At 40.6% G+C, this 22,467-nt stretch overlaps 1 protein-coding gene across 1 annotated transcript in view; it reads right to left on the reverse strand.

Annotated features, from left to right (window-relative positions):
• cmip (c-Maf inducing protein) overlaps positions 1-22,467 on the reverse strand; it is a 60,391-nt gene that overhangs the window by 35,768 nt on the left and 2,156 nt on the right. The window contains exon 2 of the mRNA XM_079685219.1: positions 8,616-8,741. Within this exon, the coding sequence (XP_079541345.1) occupies positions 8,616-8,741 (126 nt within the window). The remainder of the gene's footprint in view (positions 1-8,615; positions 8,742-22,467) is intronic.

The following is a 22,467-nucleotide window of genomic DNA, read 5'->3' on the forward strand; positions in this document are numbered from 1 at the left end:
CTCAGTTGACAACATTCTGCAACAGTTTTTCCAAATGAGTAAAAGTTTAAATGTTATTGGTTAGCTAACCCAAACCCTAATGCAAGCCAACATTAAAATGAGCACATGGTTGTACATTGATGTTCTAAAGGTCTTTGGCTCGAATACAGCGTTCAAAAACGAATCCATTTGGAAGATGGACTTTACTACATCTTCACATTTTCAGTTCCAGATAAGATTATGTTTCAATTCACAAATGCTTGTTTGTTTATTCATTGTGAACATATTCACAATATACTTACTGTACTTTTACACTGTACTTTAGAGTTACTGTACTCTATGCATTTCTTTTATGAGTTTAGGACTCATTCCGGCAGCACTCTATTAAATGAAATATGTATGCATAAGCAACAATATGAGTTGAATTTCAGGAGGAAAAACCAAATTGGTATTCAACAAACAAAATGAATGAAAGCCTTGTTTACTTGGGCAAGTCAAGCCACACAAGATAATGCAGTGTAATCTGTAATGTAGTCTGGTTGATAAGGAGGAAAGATAAGTTTTCAGGCTGGCAGATAATAATATTATTACTCACTATTATTATGAATTTGTATTATAACTATGGTTAACCATGTGAATAAAACTATATAGAAGCGATTAATCATAATATCTTCATCTATTTTATATTTTTTTCAACAAAAGAAAAATTCCCTTCCCATAACTTTGAAACAGTGTATTAGTGAAGAGCCTGAGTCACATGGTTGTCATCCAATCAAACACACCAAACACAGACAGTTGTCAACATTAATAACAACATGTGTTCCTTTCTCAGAGTCGGAGGAAAACAGCGGCAGTGAGTCAGGCAGTAGCCTAGTGTTGTAGCAACATATATAGAGCTTTAATATATAATACTTCTGACCGCAGAACATTTTCAAGATGAGGGCGTAATGGGCTGAGGTATTTTTCCGACGCGCATATTTTCAGTGTTTCCGTTTCCTGTGTAGTATTTATTGGGTTTGTCACGTTACATGTAAGTTTCGTTTTGTTTTTGTTATAGCACCTCCTAAAAGCAACTGGCGTGATTGCAGCCTTTTCATGCTATTTTTGGATGTAGATGTTTTCATTGGTCAGTAGATGTCACATTGCATGGTCACATGACTGAGTTGAAAGGTCAGCGGCCATGTTTTTCCAGCAGAACAGCTAGAGTGCCACATGTTATTGTACCTCCTAAAAAAATCTGGCTCCCTCTGCTCATGTGAACCTTGGAGAGGCGTTGTTTGTAAGTTGATGATTCATCTATGTTTATGGATTTCATTTATGTTTGTATTTTATAGCATGTTGTGTATTGATTGCAATGCTTTGTGCTTTTTACTTTCAGTTTCACAAGATTTCAACAATAAACTGTTTAACTATCTGGCGATGTGTACATCATTGCTATGTGCCCAGGGGCCAGAATAGTGAAAAAACAGCATCACAGCGGGTTCTACACAGCAGACGCCTTCGTAAATAAGACAGGTTTTCTTCAAAGCAACTTCAACTCTGCCAGACTAATATTCCCTTAAAGCTACATGATGGATGCTACACCTCACGCAGAAGAACAACAGGTGGGTCCATCATCAGACAGGAGCTTTCTTATCAGGTCTGCAGCTGCTAGCTCAAGTTCCCAAAACTCTTCAGCTAGCTTAGCTGCAGCTAAAGCACGAGCTAAAGCTCTAGCTGCACGAGCCTGTGCAGCTTTCGTTCAGAAAGAAAATGAGCTTTTAATGGAAAAGGCTCGGAAAGAAAATGAGCTTTTAATGGAAAAGGCTCGGATTGATGCAGCTCTTGCTACGCTAAAGCTAGACAAAGAGATTGCAGCAGCAGAAGCAGAGGCTGATGCCCTCGAGTCTGCAGCAGAACAAATAGACGGAGGCTCCAGGGCCTCAAACCTTGGATCTCTTCCACATCAATCTCCTCACGAAAGAACTAGCGAGTACGTTCAGTGTCATTCTAAAGCTGCCTCGCAGCATGCACTCGTAGATCTTGCACATCATCAGCCTCAGCCACACAATCCTACTGCTCTCAATAACGTTGCCTTTGATCACTCTGAGAGCGCCCTTAACAGGAAAAGAACACATATGTTACCATCCCAGCTAATAAAGCTGGATGCTAACCCTGATGGATCCTACCCCATGGGCTCACATCAGCCACTCTCGTCCACTATCCACAATCCAGCTCCACAAACTCTCTCTGTTGATCGCTCAGGGTTCGGTGATGTAGCTAGATTTCTCGCTCGACGAGAACTGCTTACCTCCAGTCTCACCATCTTCGACGACCGACCTGAAAGCTACTGTTCATGGAAGTCAAGCTTCCTGAACTGCACTAAAGGTACAGATCTTACATGCAGTGAAGAGCTTGATCTACTAATAAAATGGCTTGGCCCCCAGTCTTCAGCACACGTTAAGAGGATTTGAGCTGTCCATGTCAACGACTCAGCTCGAGGCTTAATTATGGCACGGTCTCGTCTTCAGGACTGTTACGGGTCACCAGAAATGATCGAGAAGGCTCTCTTCGACATAGTGGAGCAATTCCCTAAGATCAACAACAAAGATCCTGTGACGCTCAGAGAGCTTGGCGATCTGCTACAGGAGCTAGTATCAGCACAGCAAGAAGGCAACCTACATGGGCTATCTTGCTTAGACACCTCAAGAGGCCTGAATCCTATTGTGGAGAAGTAGCCATTCAACCTTCAGGATAAATGGATGTCTCATGGGAGTATGTACAAAGAGCAAAACCATGTGCATTTCCCCCATTCACCTACTTTGCTAACTTCGTCTGCAGAGAGGCCTACATCCGTAACGACCCAAGTTTCCTTCTGTCTTCTTGAACTGTTGCAATAGTGAAGCAGGATAACACAGTTAAGAAGATGGACAGCTCTAAGAACTTAATCTCCTCGCACATGACGGAGGTCTCTTCTATGTCTGACTCTGACAATACAGAGACTTCCAGTGTCAAGCCCGATGTTGAAAAGCAATGTCCTATCCACAAAAAGCCTCACCCTCTTAAATATTGCAGAGGCTTTAGGACCAAGACACTAGAAGAGCGCAAGGCATTTCTTAGGCAGGGTGGCATATGTTTTAGATGTTGTTCTTCTAGCAAAAATCTTGCAAAAGACTGTCAAATTGCAGTTCAATGTAAAGAGTGCAACAGCAACAAGCATATAGCAGCTCTTCATCCTGGGCCAGCTCCATGGCATAACCAGAACCCTGAGTCAAAGAACGGCGGGGAGGATGACACTGAGTCATCGCCGACAGGGAACTCTAAGTGTACGGAGGTCTGTGGAGAAAACAACGTGCCACGCTCCTGCTCAAAGATCTGTCTCATCACAGTGCATCCTAAGGGACGACCTGACAGGTCAGTGAGACTCTACGCTATCCTTGATGACCAGAGCAATCGATCACTCGCCAGATCAGAGTTCTTTGACCTCTTTGGCGTTGAAGGCATGGATACTCCCTGCACACTACAGACATGCGCTGGTCTCACTGAGATTTCTGGAAGGAGAGCCACAAGCTTCATTGCACAACCTTTAGATGGAAGTCTCAGCATTAATCTCCCGACTCATAGAATGCAACTACATCCTGAAAGACAGGTCAGAGATACCTACACCAGAGGTGGCTGAATGTTAAAATCACCTCCACTCCATTACTCAGCATATTCCACAACTTGATCCAGAGGCTCAGATCCTTCTTCTCCTTGGGCGGGACGTCCTACAAGTCCACAAGGTGAGAGACCAGCACAATGGACCCAATGAGGCACCATATGCCCAACGCTTGGATCTTGGCTGGGTCATCATTAGCGAAGCCGTCTAGGCTCAGCTCACAAACCCAAAGATTCAAGTGTGTTCCGCACTCACACCCTCGAGAACGGGCATCACTCTCACTTCATGCCCTGTCTGAACCATCTTACTCCGAAAGAGAAACTCGCTGAGAATAAAGATGGGGTCCGCAGTTCTTTTGACGTGGAAAGTTCACAGCTCGCTAGTGGTTCAGCTTGGCGCAAAGAAGATGACTCACTGGGTAGTAAGATCTTCCAACGTACAGAGGACAACGTGGAAACATCTTATGACCTCATAGAGCCAGACTCTGACGCAGAAGTTCGAACTCAATTCACAGAATGCAGCAACAGAAACCGAGGCTCTCAGCAATTTGAGAGGTCTTCAACTTGGCTTCATCCCTCAACTCTTCAGAGTCGCTCAAAGTGGCAAAAGAGCCATCACAACATTAAGCAAGGATACCTGGTGCTTCTTCGCGATACTCAGGTGAAAATAAACCAGTGGCCCATGGCACTGGTTACAAAAACTTTTCCTGTAAGCGATGGTAAGGTCAGGAAGTTGGAACCTAAAGTTGACAGAGGAGGGGCCTCAAAGACCTTCATACAGAGGTGGTGGCGCTTATGTCCCCCTAGGGTTCACACGGACTGTTACTTACCTCCCAGTAGTTTGTTCTCCAATAGTGCTATTGTGTTCAATACCAGGCGGGGAGTGTCACGTTACATGTAAGTTTCCTTTTTTTTTTGTTATAGCACATCCTAAAGGCAACTGGCGAGATTGCAGCCTTTTTATGCTATTTTTGGATGTAGGTGTTTTCATGGTCACATGACTGAGTTGAAAGGTCAGCGGCCATGTTTTTCCAGCAGAACAGCTAGAGTGCCACTTGTTATTGTACCTCTTTAAACATCCGGCTCCATCTGCTCATGTGGACCTTGGAAAGGCATTGTTTGTAAATTGATGATTCATCTATGTTTATGGATTTCATTTATGTTTGTATTTTATAGCATGTCATTGTATTGATTGCAATGCTTTGTGCTTTTTACTTTCAGTTTCACAAGATTTCAACAATAAACTGTTTAACTATCTGGCGATGTGTACATCATTGCTACGTGCCCAGGGGCCAGAATACAGAATAGGGTTATTCAGATAAAAATTAGAGAATAAAAGGACTAAATGTTCAGTGTGTGTCCTCGCTGCTTGTTTTCGGACACATATTAAGAATCCTTACCGGAGCTTCTGCTATTTTTGCCGATGACGGGGGGACCGCTCCGTCCGTGCGGTGCACTGTGACTCATGCACTTTCTACGCGTAACATTTAATTCATATTACAAAGGTTAATTATGACAGTTCTATTTTATAATTTATGTGAAGCACAACGTACCATGCTGTTATTATAACGTTCATTATCAGCCTTTGAAACAAAAATAAATAAATAATATTAATAATAATTTTATATAATATATACGTGCGACGATTAGTCGACTAATCGCCTGAATTGACGACTATACAAATCTTTAGTCCAGGGCAGCCCTAGACTCTACACATGAACTTGGCCTTGCAGAAACAAAGCAGCCACTCCTCCATCTATTTACAGTGTGTTTTCACTTTTACTACCTGCCCCATTGTTTGTTAACAGTAAAACAATTGATGCTAGCAAAACAAAGTGTACTGACCTTAAGGCTACACCAGTAAAGCTGAAGTTTGTATTAAGAGGAAGAAATGGTGCATGGTACATGTTGATGAGACGGAACAGTGTGTTCAGTACAGTAGCTTCCCTACTGTTTTCAATGTGTTAGCTGTTAAGAAATTCATTTATATTTCCTGCTATGAAGGAGTTAAATTAAAAGGGATAATATACTTGTGTGATAAACTTAATGAAGACTACCATATTGTCTCGCCATTCTTGTCTGCTTTAAATACATCTACAACTCTTTATAACAAGCCTCTTTTAAACCCATTTAATCCCACCATTAAAAAAAGCTCTTCTCAATTCATAAACCATTATGATATAACAAAATATTGCATTTATTATTACTGTGTGAATCCTTAATCCTATAGCGGTGTGTGATATTTTTAAATGTTTAAGTGATGCAGCGTTTCAGATGGGAATCCATTAAGTTGACAAGGCCTAATTTATCAAAAGTCCCACATGAACAAGCCAAGTAGATAATATTGAATTTTTGTATGCCACGTCAGACAACAGGCAGCTACATCGTTTGGTTTCCCTTGGCAAAAGTCTTGGATAGTAGCTGGTACCTGACACCCCCACCTGGGCCTACTAAGGTGGAGGGAGAACACTGCAGACCTCTGGTTGTTAAGAAAGTGAAAACCCTCCCATACTGAGCCGTGCTCTGCAGAGGAAACAAAGCGATAGGCTGAGCAGCAATTCTAATTGCCGTAGCCCAAACCAGCACGATGACAGATGGGTATTTCATAGGGATGTAACGATACCAAAAACTCACGGTACGATAATATCGCGATAACAAGTCCACGGTACGGTATTTATCGCGATATTGAATAATAAAGGGAAGAAAAAAAAAATCATACATTTCTTTTTTCAATAAAACATTTTTTTACTCGGAAAATGTTTCTTTATTACATAATAAATCTGATTTTTACAGCCTTTTTGTAGGATAGCAGTATTTTAAAGTGTCAAAAACAAAGTGACAGTAACAGACTGGAACAAGAAAACCAGTGTTTTTGTACCTACTGGTACTACCAAACAAAGTAAGCATTTTCTTTATGCCACTGCATCTCACAAATAAACAAGGACATTTAATAATCAGATCCTGCAATAAAATAAATCAAGTTTCACTTTAGTTTTTCAAGTAACTCAACTCAAACTCACTAGTCACTCACTCAGCATCATCAGACAGGTTTTTAGGAATATGAGAATGTCCACATTTCCAGGTATTTATAAGCTGGGGTGTTTGGGCATTTACAATATCCCCTGCTCTGGAAACAACTCTCTCGCTTGGTACTGATGTTGCTGGGACACCAGTGGTCGCGGGTCTGAAAGCAGCCTGTCATTTTGACAGATTAGAACAAACTCGGAACAGCGCCAACGTTTCCCCGCAGCGAGGCTCTGGTGTTATGCCGTGTTATGGATGCCCTCCAAAAGGAAATGATATAGTTCCCAAACCGTACTTTGCCGTACAGATCAATACATGTCTGGGAGGTTTTGCTTCACGCTGTGCGCGTCCCGCGAGGTGCATGCACACACGGCATAACACCGCCCCCCCCCCCCCCGTTGACAGTTCACGAGCATGCTCTATCGTGAACTGTTCAGACCCGACGGGTAATAAGGGATTATGACGGATATTTTACGATCCTGTCTGTCAAAATGACGGACAGCGAAAAAGTCTAACGCCAGGCTTATTGACATGGCGAGATATAAATATATGGTTGATACTTGTCAATGTCTCTAGGTGTGTAAATGTAGCCCTGTAAATACGATGTCCTTTTGTGTTATCTGTTGTTTTATTTTCATGTTGTAACCTACTTGCTGCCATGTTGGATAGGTCTCTCTTGAAAAAGAGATCGATGATCTCAATGGGACCACCTGATTAAATAAAGGTTTAAAAAAAAAAAGTGTTTACAAAAAATATATATTTAAAAAAAAAAAAAATTTAATCGCGGTACATTTTGTCAGTCTCACGCCGGTATTGGGAAGTTTATTTACCGCGATACCGCGATATTCGGTATATCGTTACATCCCTAGTATTTCAGTGTCCACTCTGAATTGTTTTAAAGTAGACATGTTATCTCCGTGAATCCGTCTCTTAACATCTACAACCTTTAATTTTTTTCATGTGAAAATATATTTCAAATGTTCTATTCATTTATAGTATTAACTGAAAAACTGCACCTGGATTCAAGGTTTTCCATTTGCAGGGACCCTGACTGATTCCAGCTTGTGGATAGGAACCAGATTAGCTTTTCACACTGAGCACAAACTGAGTGTGTCTGGCAGTGGTCCAACAGCTGGCAGCAGGCATATGCAAACACAACTGATGAGATGAGAATACACTGTTTGACCCATAGTTGGATAATTATGTATCACAAGTAATCTGTAACAGTAGCATTTATGCTAACTGAATGGCTCTGGTCATGTAAAGTTGAGAGCCGTCTCTAAGGTGTTTAAAACACGTTCCTGAGTCTCAAACATTACAGACACCAAACTAGATGTGTTATATTATCATTGAAATATTAGATCTACAGCAGGAGCAAACGCTCGCCTCGGGGAGGGAGAAAAAGAGCCACAGCGGAGAATAAACAGAAGGGCAACCATGGCAACCATGCGCGTACACGTACACGTGTGGAATACTTCTTCGCTGTTTTGTGGCAGGAGTACAGCGCCACTTACAGGCCCGGCATATGTACTACAGCGTCTCCAGCGCTTTTGAGCTGTCTCATGTGAACGGACACGTTTGTGGTGCCTATTGCGTGTGGACGGAATACTTTTTTGATATCGATTTCGGTCCGTTTGCGTTATCGTCCTCGTGTGGCTCCAGCCTTAATTAGATTACCCATATCGAGACAGGAAGCCTTGAAAACCTGAAAGGAAGTTTATTCTGACCCTTTTTTCCATTATTTTGGGTAAACTGATACTCATAGCAAACACATGTTCCTTATTATTTAACTTCACTTAAAGGAAATATAGATAAAAACCAAGAAATAGCTAAAGGGTAAAATAATAAGTAAGCAAGACTAAGAGAGTTAGGTATGCAGTGCTCGGAGCATCATTCAGCTGCAAGTATTCTAAGCTGCCACTGGAACCACCAAAACCAACCAGCTCATACATCTTTGGTGAGAATTCAAAAAGTACCTGCAGCAGGACGGTTCCTCCAGGGAAGCTGAGCTGGACACAGTACTTTGGAGCATTGTCCCATGAAAGGAGCTGCAGGTCTTCTATGGAGCTGTAGGACAACGACGTCTCCATGTAACCAGTGGGCTGCAGAGGAGAGAAAAAGTAAACGGATATTAGTCTGCCACTGTGTAACATTGACATCACATTCTGAATATTAAAACAGAGCCGGAAGAGTACAAGGTGTTTGGAATGGCGGAGTGAGCTGGAAAGACAAAAATAAATATATCACGGGCTAAACCTCTCATGGGTTAGCTAAATAAAACCTCCAAATACAGGAGAAAAGCAACCCCTGTTTAAGTGAATCATAATTGAATGAAACAGTGGGAAATCTATTTAGAAAACACACACACCTTTTATTCATTTCCTTGTTTTCTTACAGCAAGAAAAAACTAATGCAACAGTCACGGAAAAAATAAAATGTGAAATGTTGACATTAATGAAGGGTATTAAGTCAACTGATTTCACATAACTGTATTATGGGGATGTTAAGATTCACCGATTCTCATCGGTGCACCGGCATAAACGTTCAAGATGCGAGTGCACCGGTTGAAAGAGTGCACATCGTCTACAGTTTGGGTTGAACTCGCGATGCATCGATTGTAGCGTCTTTGCATCGTCAAAAAAACAAATAATTCATATAAAATCCCCTCATCTTGTCAGCACTCAGCAGAGACGATCTCTGCTTCGCACTACGGAGGAGCCGCGTCACAGTTATCAACACACATGTAAACGATGCCGTGCTGCTTTAAAGTACACAAGTAGTACGAGGAACTTAGCGATACACATAAAGAGGCGACATGGGGTCTGCGGCTGAAAAGAGAAACCTGAAAGTTAGACATATGAGTTCAATCACTCACAGAGGTGTTCTGTCAGAGAGAGCGGTGTATAGTTTATAGCAGCCTGTGACGGCCAATAACAGTTTAAATGTCTTCCTTACTGTAAGCAGTTATGAAATACCTGTTTGTGAAAGGTTATTTGTATTCTTTATTGTTCATACAGAAACCACACTACTGCTTTCTGCTCAATATTGGTGGAAAAAGCATTGTTCCACATATCATGTATGAGGAAACAATGCTTTTTAGAGCTCTTTAGAACAATTTTTATTTTATTTTCATTTTCTGCTGAACACGTTGAGCAAACATTTTGTAAACTGAAACATAGAGCCTAGAGCTCTCTTTCTACACACAACTACTTTAGCTCAAAAACACGTTAAGCGCCTTCATGGAAAACATTGTCAAAAAGTGTGTATTGGGCCACAGAGTGGCTGCCTGTCTGTCTGTGTCTGTCTGCCTGTCTATCTGTCGGTGTCTGTCTGCCTGTATGTCTGTCTTCCTGTCTGTGTCTATCTGTCTGGCTGCCTGTCTGTCTGCCTGGCTGTCTGTCTGTCTGTCTGTCTGTCTGCCTGCCTGCCTGCCTGCCTGTCTGTCTGCCTGCCTGCCTGTCTGTGTGTGTCTGTCTGTGTCTCTCTGTCTGTCTGTCTGTTTGTCTGTGTCTGTCTGTCTGTCTGTCTGTCTGTCTGTCTGTCTGCCTGCCTGCCTGCCTGTGTCTGTCTGTTTGTCTGCCTTTGTGTCTGCCTGTGTGTCTGTCTTGCCTCGGTGTCTCTCTGTCTGTCTGCCCGTCTGTCTGTCTGTCTGCCTGCCTGCCTGCCCGCCTGCCCGCCTGCCTGCCTGCCTGTCTGTTTGTCTGCCGTCACTGTTAATGTTGTTTTTAAAAAAGGCAGAGCAGAATGGAGACAAACAGAAAGGACTTCAATTTTGTGATAATCAGCTGTGGTTACCGTGGATACTACATCCTGCACCAGAGCATGCAGTAATTGGCTGCCTCCATATCCCTTCCTCCCTCTCACATCCTCCTTACTCTGTCTTTCGTTCCGTTTACTCCACTTGGTTCTTCTCCTGCCTTTCCTCATTCTGTCTCATTCTGTTGTGCTTGCTTTTCATCGTAGAGGAGGGTTGGAGGAGGCTACAGCATATATTGTCTCCTCTGCTAACTGCTGAGTTACCATAGAAACAAGGGGATTATTGTTTCGAGGGAGAAGAAAACCGGGAACAAAACTAAAATAAAGAAAGAAAAGGTGGAAAGAAAGATAGAAGAAACCATGAATAATGCACTGTCATATCAAAATGCTCCAAACATCAGTTACAGCGCCATATAGAGAGAAGAGTTACGACAGCAGAGAAAAAGTAAAATTTGCTAATATTTGAGGATTATGATAAAATAAAAAGTACTTTATTGATACCAATTTGGGAAATGTTTGCTTTGCAGCAGCAAAAGACAAGGCATTGTACATAAGACAGTTAAAAGACTAGAATTAGACAATCGAAAATGTAAACATCAAAAAATAGAAATAAAATAGCAGAAAATATACATAGTGTGAACAGCTATCTTACCTGTTAACATATACATGTTAGGCTAACGTTGCCTTGGTTACAGAGCCTGTTGCTGTTGTTTATTGCTTTGAATTGTTTAAAACAAATATTATCTTCTTAAACTTGAATGGTAGTCAGGAGCATCACATCCTAATGTTTGATATATTTAGAGGGAGGGGATGGGAAAGAAGGTTTAAAAATTCAGATTAGATTCATTTCTACCATTTCTTTAATTCATGGTGGTTTCAGTAACCCCCTGGTAATTGAGGACATAAGTAATCTAAATGACTAATGTAATCTTTATGACTTTCAGAAAGGACAGGAGACCCACAGGTGCCTATCAATGATTGTCAACTGACAGTAAATAAATGGAATTCAATAAACATTGAATAGCATGTCATGCAGTTTGTCTGTGCCTTTTCCTCTGTGTTGTCCTGGCATATAGTCTCCCCCATGGTTTGCTGTGCTGCCTGGGGATGCTCCAAGCACTCAGAGAAAGGAGTATGAATGTAAGGTTTCCCCACTGACACAGAGAGGAGGAAAGAATGGCTGGCTCAAGTCAGCAGGAGCAATTTAACTATAACAAAAGACAACAACGGCAACAACATATGTGACGTAATCATATTTTTCACAAAACGAAGACCACACCATTGGGAAGCTTAATTTCTGTTTAATCAAAATAAGGAACAGGGAGAGGCTTGCAAAACTCTGGGAGTTGAGACTCAGGTGCAGGGTGAGGGTCTTAGTGCAGGTCTTCAGGCTCCATGGAGTCCCCCTGGGGTTCTTGTGCGGAAAGAGGGAGACAGGAGAAAGGGTTAGATACATCTAGTAACCTATAGGATGGGGAATTGCTGACCTATTTTAAACATACCTTGTGTTTTCACTCTCACTTAAGTCCCTCTCCTTATGCCATCAATCCGAAATCAGCTGAGCTGCAACATAATACAGGCAGGTAATAATCAACAGAATCACAAGGACAATATGGCTCTGCTAAAAACACTCATCCATAAGTTATGTTTTTGTTTACTGTTTAGAAGTCTCAAATATGCACTCTAAATCCATATCAACAGCGATGTATCACAAAAATAGCTCTCTTCCTTATTATTGTGTAACGTTAACTATATTATATTAGCTCGAACTTCAAGATGGATATCCTCATTTCACCACCTCCACCCACTACAATCACACGCCCCAATGTTATATTTAACTAATATTTTACTCCCTCCACCCCGGATAAAAGCACGTTAAGAAGCCCCTTTTTTCTAATTCCACAACGTTGGAGGAAATAACATTAAGAGAACGGATTAATAGTGGTTAACGTGTGTTGCTAACTTTATCCGGTATCCTAGCCTTATCTGTAAACGTAAATGTATACTGATTTAAGGGATAATCCACTAACATCCTTTAATACACATGTGTAGTTAATTTGATTTAGATGTTCTGATAATATCCGCAATATAAATCTTTAAACGTCTTCTTACCTTTAAAAGTCCATCACGAACGGTCTATTATGCTGCAACCATAGACTGCTAGCCGCAGATCCTCTCAAAAGTTAGCCGCTAACTTCCGGGGAACTAATGAGAGGCTCCGCGATCCGCCATTGCTGTAAAAAAACTGGTCCATTAGAGTGAACAGAGATGTCGTAACTCTTCTATTATATGGCTCTGATCAGTTATAATCCCTGCAAGCAACAGGGCCCATTCTTAATGAGCATGATAAAAAAACAGGAGAGAAAAAGCAAAAAGATAAATGTGCACTTTGACTGACTTGGGATCTGTGTTCTGTGTTCCTATCTAAAGCATTGACGGCTCTCTGTGACGGCGGCTTTGTTGATGCTTTAGATACGTTTCTGAAAATTGATTTCATGCCAATAATGAAACCCTCAGATTTGTCATGCATTTCTTTATTAAAACACCCCAAGTGTATTCCTTTTTTCCCCAAATATAAAAGAATGTTAGTATTTTAAGTTAATAATAAGTTATTTTTGTGATTAACACAAATAATCTTTTTACTTATCTACCTGCTGAGCTACAGCCACCCAAATTCTAAAACATTGATAAGTAACGTATACAGGAACCCGATTTTAAAAGGAGAAATGTTGATAAGGTAGTAAAGAAATTGCAACAAAACCAGAAACACAATAATTATGGCTTTGGAACGAGAAGATCCAGATCATGGGAACTCAGTCTCACGTCTAGCCAATGGGAGTGTTACAGTGGAAAATGTAATTAGTATCTCCACACTTAAATCCGTATATAAAATTCAACCCAACACAACTATAAATAAGATTGTTAATGAGGGAGCTGTGTGGCGCAGTGGACTAGTGCGCTGTCTGGTGTTCGGATCAGGGGAGCACAGGTTCAAACCCCACTGCAGTCAGCATGACGTTGTGTCCCTGAGACACTTCACCCCCAATTTGCTCCTGTGGGGATTGTCCACAGTATCGAGTATATAAGTCGCTTTGGATAAAAGCGTCTAACAAGTGACATGTAATGTAATGACCTTGCATAAACAGTTATCTGACTGAATATCAATGGAGGATAAGTTAACCTAAACAGTTGCTGTTGTGAGCCTCAGTTATTCCCTGCAGCAGGTCAACGCTCATTATTGGGAAACATTGAAGACACACACTCATACAGTAACGTTGCAAAGTCAATAAGTGGAGTGAACACACCTAAATAACTTTCTATTGTTCAGTTATTTAAATAAAGAACAAGTAAGTAGGGAACTGTTTACCAGTTCATATGAAACTATAATGTCAAATCAGAAGTGGTTAATATTGCAACAAAGGGTTATCAGATATGCTAACAACAAGAACAGCTGACTTGTGAGAAGGAGTTATTAAAGTGCAGAGATACTGATGAGGAACTCCAAAACGTCTTTGCATTGGTCCGCCTGTGCACATCATTTCCTTTGTTCACACTGATAATGGTCAACAATCCAACCTGAGTTTCACTGCAGTTCATGGACCATCTTACATTTACAATCCTTCTTTACATTTTAAAATAATAACTGAAAAAAAATGACTACTCTTGTTTCATAAACTCAAACCAGATGTCAGCTTTATAGTGTGGCTCATAGAAAGAAAGAGGAACTTTAAGAATGTTTTTGTGATTTGGCCGACCTGACATTTACAGAGTGGCTTCTTCATGTCAGGCCTCGGTTTCACTTCACATTGTGGTCTGGCCAGGCCTCAGATGAATAAGCATTAGACGTCATTTCAACAAGGCTTGGCAATAACTCATGACAGTTAACGTTTTTAACATGACCCCATTTCAACAACTTATTATTCATACTTCCTAATTTAATTTTTTGTATTGTTTCGGACACCATAAACTACAGTCCCTTTTTGGATACATTTGTAACTTGTATTATAGTAGTCTTGTTTTAATTGAAACAGAATGAAGCAGCATTGATGAAATACAGAATAACATCGATTGTAAACAGTTGCTGGAACTGTTGTGTTTAACCTCCAATTTTTAACCTGACCATTTGAACTGAAACACGGTTACTGTTAAAAACTAAAATTAAAACCTGAACCAGAGTAAATGACAGACTTTTACAAAAGACAGCCAATGAGAAGAGAGCAGTGTTGTCTCCATGTGTTCATTTGAATGTGTCACGTAAGAAGATGAACTGTAGCTTCACATAATCTAGTTTTAGTTCCCACATGACGCAGCAGGCTGAATATAATTTAACATCTCCTGTCTTTCCCATCAGCCTCTCATTAAATCTTGCTTTGACAGTTCTCTAACTACAGAAATCACTCATCATTTCTTTCTTTTGGATTAGGGTCATTTATGGATTATAAAAAAGCCAAAAGAACCCGAACTCAAGGACTCGGCTAGTTTTATGATCTTTGATCTTCTCTGTCAAATGACTTGTTCCAACTATTCTGTTGACAACGGTAACTAGCAGAATGGCTTGTAGTGGAAAAAACATTCTGGACTTTGTGTGATTTATGACATCCACTTTATCAGACATAAAATGACTGTTTAATATTGATTGTATGGCACATGTGAAATATTCCAGTCTGGAATGGAAACAACCAACAACAAGTTTGGCTTTGAGTTATGAGCTGGACTATTTCATGGCTGATTACACTAATGATCTTATAGAGTTTAATTGAAAGAATATTAGTAAATTCACTCTATCTCCAAATAGGGTTAAACTCCTTCTGGGAGATGAAATACAAAAATCACACCATGTCAGAATCAGAATAGTTTTTACTACCAAGTTTACATACAAGGAATTTGGATTTGGGGGACTTATTACAAAATGTCATGATTGGCCAGGGGCAGCACTGTGTAAAACAAAACAAAATAAATGTTATGACATCTATTTTTTAACCATTTTACGACTATTATAACAAATGAAAAATAAAAGCAATATTTACACAAAATATAATTATGTGAGAAACTCAGCAAATAGAATAAAATATGAAAAATACTATATACTGTATTATACTATATTCAAAGTGGAGCTGTGCTGATTTAAAAGAGGTAGTGTGGAGAAGAAATATGCAACATGTGCAGGATTTACATTTTTGAAAAGAACAAGATACTGTTAGCATGATGTCCATTAATAATAAACCATTGGTGAGAAAATAACTAAGATCTTCGCAGGGGACGCTTCAGAAATTTCAACTGTCCATTCTCCTATGTTTGTGCACAGTCCAGTCCAGTTCGTGAAATCTGCACTTGTTTGCACATATTAATGGACCCAGCATGTAGGGATGTCACAGTAACAGAACTTTAGAAGTCGATAACAAAACTATTGAAATTCATTAATGTGAAATAACTTACCTTTGCCTAAAACAAATGTTAAGTGATTAGAGCATTAATGCACCACTGCAAAATGTAGAAAACAATTCTCCAGAATTTTGGTATTGAGTACATTTGGAGAGACATCCCTAGAGGAGAGCACTCTATAAAGTCATGGTATGTGTTATTAAAAGCTATTTTAGAAATAATCCGGCTATTTGGTTCCTGCAGTCCACTGGTTTAAGGTTCAGATGTAACAAATAAATCACTGTATCGTGGAAACACATTACATAGCACTCAGTTATAGAAGGGAGTAGTGTGACCACACATTTTCCCTAAAAGACATGACTAACAACTGTCAGGTTGCAGTCTTCACTCCCTGTCAATAGCTTTTTTTTCCATACAATCTTGTTTGGTGTCTTTATTTTCGTTCACATTATCCAATATTCGCAGAAACACAAAACAAAGAATGAATCCAATTTCAATCTATTGCAAATATCATAAATCAATATGGCAGAGAGCGACATCATTCCTGACTATAACTAAACCCTTTGCCAAATGGCTGCATTGTTCAAACAAAACTGGGTGGATCCAGTATTTGAATATGAACATGTACTGCATTCTGACCTCGAGGCCTTCCCAGAGCCTCTCAAAGCTGTGTGTGTGTGTGTGTGTGTGTGTGTGTGTGTGTGTGTGTGTGTGTGTGTGTGTGTGTGTGTGTGTGTGTGTGTGTGTGTGTGTGTGTGTGTGTGTGTGTGTGTGTGTGTGTGTGTGTGTGTGTGTGTGTGTGTGTGTGTGTGTGTGTGTGTGTGTGTGTGTGTGTGTGTGTGTGTGAGCAAAGCGCCACACAGGAAGTGCTGGCTTGCTCTAGCGTCATTCTGACACACAAATGTGATGTAAGTTTCTGACTTCAGACCTAGCAGGCATGTCTTTCAAAGGAAAGAAGAAGGAGTCGCAACTCTTAGAAGCAACACCCACACATATGTTGGTTCTTTCTTGAATGAGTGGAAATAAACAATAGAAATTCATATTGATAATGTAATTTGAAACCCTCACTTTTAGAAAGGAAAATAAAACATGAAGATGGCCTGATTAAAACAGGATTCTTGATGTTTTTAATGAAGCTCTCTTGGCAGCCATGCTCACATTTACAAAGCCCTTTTCTCAAAACCATTCCAATTATTTGCTGTGCGTTGGATGTTGTTGGAGATGCAGTTTCAGCGCTCTTTGCCTCCTTGTTGGAAAAAGTTACTCCGTAAGAGAGCACAGCAAATTGGTCAGCATTGTTCTTCTGCCCACATAACAACTCTGTCCAAACAGAGCACAACAACCCCACTCAGGAAATGCACATTCATGCTTCACCCTGAATGCTTCTCTTCCGTACAGTTAAGTCTTTATGAAACAAAGAATATGTGACATCGTGTCCAATCCAAACTCTCAAACACATGAACGCTGTGCACGGGTCTCACCATCCGCACACACAAATCAAAGGAATCTCTGGATAAATCACCCACATGAACAACATAATGTCTACCACTGGGGTCTATACCGTTCCAGTTTCCTACAATAATAAATACAAAGAACACTATGGTTCACTTAGGGACAGCCAGGGGCGTCGCCTGGGGTGCTAAAGCCCCGGATGTTTTTTCTTTAGCCCCCGGACAAATTCTCCCTCAATAATATAATAAATTAACCGTACTTTACCTAGAGGACGGCAGGATTGTAATTTCCGTGTTCAGTGAATGCAACAGAGACAAGACACCACCAGACCAATCAGAGAGTTGCATGGAAATAAACGTGTTTTATTGGCTGACAGGCACGTACCTCTCCTCTGTGACAGTGTTTAAACTTTAAACTGTCAGCCGCGGACTCTGAGTTTCTAAAGATGGACATAAGACATTTTTTTCATAAAAAAGAGGACAATTCTCAAGTGGTGGCTCACGCAACAACCCCAGAGTCACCACTTGAGCCAGGTACACAAGAGGCGCGTTCACACCGCAGTACTTTTCCCACTTTAGTTCCGATATAGTTCCGAAATGTCGCGTTCACACCAAAAAGAGCCGGAACTAAGATTAGTTCATGAGAACCTTTTTATCCCCTTTTCCGTCCCTGCTAGAGAGCAGGGACTTTCGTGGGAGATAAAGGTTCTTATGTCTGATTGGCTGGGCGGATTGCAAACCACGCCCTGTAAAACTCCCAAAAAGTTTTGTGAAGCCGCCATTTTATTATCCTTGCATTAGCATTAGCCCAGCGCAGAAACGCAGAGAGACTAACTTATGGCAACACAAAAGAAAACATGGGAGCGGTGGAGATGAGGAGGTGTCGGCGTTCTGGCGATTTACTCCGAAGGCTTCAGTGGAAGCTGCTGGGTCTCCCCAACAACCGGGGACTTCCGGCCGGGGACTTCGGGTGGCAGTATACGCCGTGGAGTTGTGTGCGGCCTACCAGTAAACCCAACGCAGAAGAAGAAGAAGAAGTGACGTCAGCGGCTTCATTTGCCTAATCCTCCCCCAGAGACTTATTCCGGTGTGAACGCGATCTGAACTTAGTTCATGAGAACTAAAGAGTTCTCATGAACTAAGTTCTGAAGAACCTTTGTGGGAAAAGTACTGCGGTGTGAATGCGCCTATTGTATGTAAATGTCAGTAAACTTCAAAGTTATACGAACATGTAAGCAAAGCATAAATTACAGCTACGTTGACGTTACTTTTAATCACGGGGGCAAGCTAAACCGTTAGCAAGAAGCTATAGCTAGCCAGATATATTAAATAAACACTTTGTCATACAATCTAAATGTTGTGTTTTTTAGCGTTACCTGGTGATTTCAAAGAAAGCTCTCTGGAAAATGTTGACTTACTGTCAGTGTTCGACATGAAGCTCGAAACGATCAGTATGTTGTTACTTCGGCATCATTTTTGAAACGTGTATTACAATTAAATCACGGTCAAATATGTTCAACTTGTTGTAGTTGTAGCCCCCTTGCCAGCGATTCTCTCTCTAGTTTAGCATACTCAGCCCGACTCAGCCTGGTTGTTGGCCCGCTAAGAACCTGGATTTTTATGGGGCCAGAAAAACTGTGAAATAGTACCCGCTAGCCGGAACTACGCCTAGAGGAAACCCAACCAAAAACGGGCCGGGCACGGCACGCTTAAACCGTGCTCTGTGCTGTAGTGGAAATGCGCCATAAATGTATTGAGCTTTTTATTTCTACTGATAAAAAACAAAGTTAATAATACAACAATCCAGTCTATAAAAGTTTGTAATAATTAGCAGCTTGTAACACTGTCTATTAGCCAATTGAATCCAATGTAAGTAGATAATCTTCAAAAATAGATCTTCCCATTTAAAATTAAATAACCCTTCATTGTCCTAATGACAAGTGAGCTGTCAATACAACACCCCAGTAATGAGTATTTGAGGTCAAAACTGCAATACACCGTTCATGTATTTTGACTGAAGAGATGTAGAAATAGACTTCCTGTCTGTGCCTGAGTGCTGCAACTGTTTCCCACTGCAACCACAATCAATAAAGAATCACTTATAATATAGTGGAGCTTAAAGCACATCTGTTAAAACCACATCAGGAAATTTGATCAGAAAATAAAAGCAACAAGTTATTTCAATGGACGTCTTTGGATGTCAGAAAAACGTACGAAGGGCTGGGCCACTGAGGTGAGCTATATTGCCTCATAAATTGCTTGATACTTGAATATGCTTTAATAAAAACTGCCTCCGTCACAGCTATCCATAGGGTTTTATATATTTAGTTACAAACCGTGTTGCAGCTCGTCCCTTGAAACAGAAGCCTCAGATTGTAAAGGGAAATATGAGGGTATATTTCAAGCTGGTTTTGCAAATAAGTTATTCTCTTATCAACTAATGTTTGTGAGAAAATCTTTTCAACTTCAATTGACTGAATTTATTTGAAAATCAGGCTTAATAACACACACATTCTGTATAATATATTTGAACATAGTTAAGTGGTACAAGACACAAGTTTCATGTGTGGGCCATATTCCATTATACATTTAAAATTGACCACGGGCCACAGTTGGCCCCCGGGCTGTAGTTTGGACGCCCCTGCAGTAGATGTACGGCCAATGATGAGCAAGTCAATGCTGACTGATGCTGCCTACTTGCCTCCGATCTGTGGAAGGCCATCCAGTAGTTGCTTTTCTTATCAGTCATCAGGCCATACACAAGGCTGGTTTTGGTGTCATGTTTTCTACACAAAATGGTTGCAGTATGCTTTGGTCAAAAGGATGTATAATAAGTATCCCTGGCAGAGGGGATTCTATCTTTCTTTGTATATTTGGCTGTTTATCAAATAAAGGCAAAAAGGCCTCCCAAAAAAGAAATACAGATAGAGAAATCTCTGTAAATGTTGTTGACAACTGTCAACAGAAATGAGTACACCTTGTGTATTGATGAAGAGCAAAATGTAAAGCCCCTAGTATCACAATAACACAACAGCATTTATTGTGCTGTCATGCTTTGCACCAATGTATAGATGTAAAAACAATGTGACGTAAGGTCATAATGATAAACTTACAGGGAATTATCACATCTACATCTGCAGCTCCTCTCTTCTTCACAGAGATGTATTACAGCTCAATGTGTAGCTGTCTACAACTTTAGTGCTCTGAAAAGTCACTTTATACTCAATGTTAAGGCCTGAACAACAAACGTCACAGTGAGAAGATTGCAGGTGCAGTAGTGGAGTGTTTAGCAGCTAAAGAGTCGGATATAATATTCATTTCAAGAATTGGTAGATATCACAATCAGAGCTAAAATTAAAAAAATTGCAGAGTCAGCCGTGACACTGAGCTCGGTGTGTGTGTTATCAACAGGAACTGTTTTAATTAAAAGCCACTGTATGCTAACGTGAGGCACCAGAGCCAATGAGCTACTGCTTCTACTACAATAAATCTGTCCAGTCTACAGAAAAAAACATCCAAGCGTCTTTTCTGCCATAATTAAGGTCTCCAAGACATTGCCCACTGCAGTAAGCTTGAGCTCACTCTGGGTGTGATTAGCAGACTTCCAAAGCTTCCATCGTCGGTATGTTGATAAAACAAGGGGCCTGGCTTTGAGGAAAATGTCAGAGGCGTTGATAATAACAGAAGGGGAAATAAAGGCTTTTATGATTTTGGCATTATTCGACGGAAGAATTACTAAAAATTACAGTTGGCTACAGAGATATGACTCTTTGTGATTAATAATTACACTTTGTGTATTCTTCCTCTTGGCTGGTGCGTGCATATAGTTATTGTGTTAAAGTTATAGGATGGAAAATAAAGATCATATGTATAAAGACACAATAGCCGCTTTCACACCGCAGGACTTGCCGTACTTTATTGCCGGCACTAAAGTACCACGGCACTGAATCCGCCAGGGGGCTAGTGCCAATCGCATTCACACCGCAGTACTTTCCCTGAGGCAAGATTACGCTGACGTCACTTCGTCTTCTTCTTCTCTGGGTTTACTGGCAGGCCATAAAAACCACTTCACGGCGAGTACAAAAAAAAACGAGAGAAGAAGGACTACACGGGGGAGGGGGTATAAAGCCCACCCGCTGTACATGATATATATATATATATATATATATATATATATATATATATATATATATATAATAGGTAGGCTCAGCAGACAGACCGTAGTGCAAAGATAAAGTGTCACATGATTATCTACTAAATAGTGAATTCAGCATCAACTTCACCAAGATGAAGTTCATACCTTCCTAAGATACGTGTTACTTTATGTCCCTACTAGAATCCGAGCTCAAATGACTCAAACCAACAAAATGTCCAAGCAAAGAACCATGTGCACCATGAGGCTGGGTTATAAGGATCATTTACAAATAAAATACCCCATTATAACAATGGACTTTATCTTTATGTATTTATTATATATTACCCCCTCAGGCTGATTTTGGAAAAGGACATTAACCGTTGTTTGGTGTTTTTCCCTTAATTATCTAAAACAAATGACATGATAAATTACTTGTGTTTATGTGTGTAAGACTTTTCTGCCACTGCCATTGCTGCACAAGGTTGCAACATTGTAGATAAATTCAACCACCGACACCTGTCTGCTCTCACATTCTTCTATTCTGCAAATGTGGGGTGGGACACATTAAATAAAGCTTCGCCAGTTTGTTTGTTTTATTGCACAGTCAAGACATAACAATAACGGCATCACGCCGCTCAAGTAACTTTTGCGAACATCGCTCAAAACATTTGGAGTTGGGAACTGCTTTCTGTAGAAGCTGCTGCATCCCGTCCTCAGAGTAAATTGCCAGAAGCACAGACACTTCCTCATCATTCCAACGCTCCGGTGTTGTAGTACGTGTGGTCATAACTGCTTTAAAGTACAAAAAAAGTACTCGCTCAGGTGTGGATGTGGTTTTGTAGCGAGGAAAAAATTGGCTGCCAAACAAAACAAATTCAGAGTCTAACGGGGCGTGGTTTGCAATTCGCCCAGCCAATAGAAATAGAATAGAAATTGGCACTCTTTTATCACCAGGTTCGTACCATCTCTCTAGCAGGGACTGAAAATGGCCAAAAGAGTTCCCGGCACTGAGTAGTCCCGGCGGTGTGAACGCGACATTATTGGTAGGCTACTAACGGAACTAAAAAAACAAAGTACCAGGGAAAGTCCTGCGTTGTGAATGCG

Source organism: Notothenia rossii, assembly GCF_949606895.1.
Source record: "Notothenia rossii genome assembly, chromosome: 5".
NCBI lineage: Eukaryota > Metazoa > Chordata > Actinopteri > Perciformes > Nototheniidae > Notothenia > Notothenia rossii.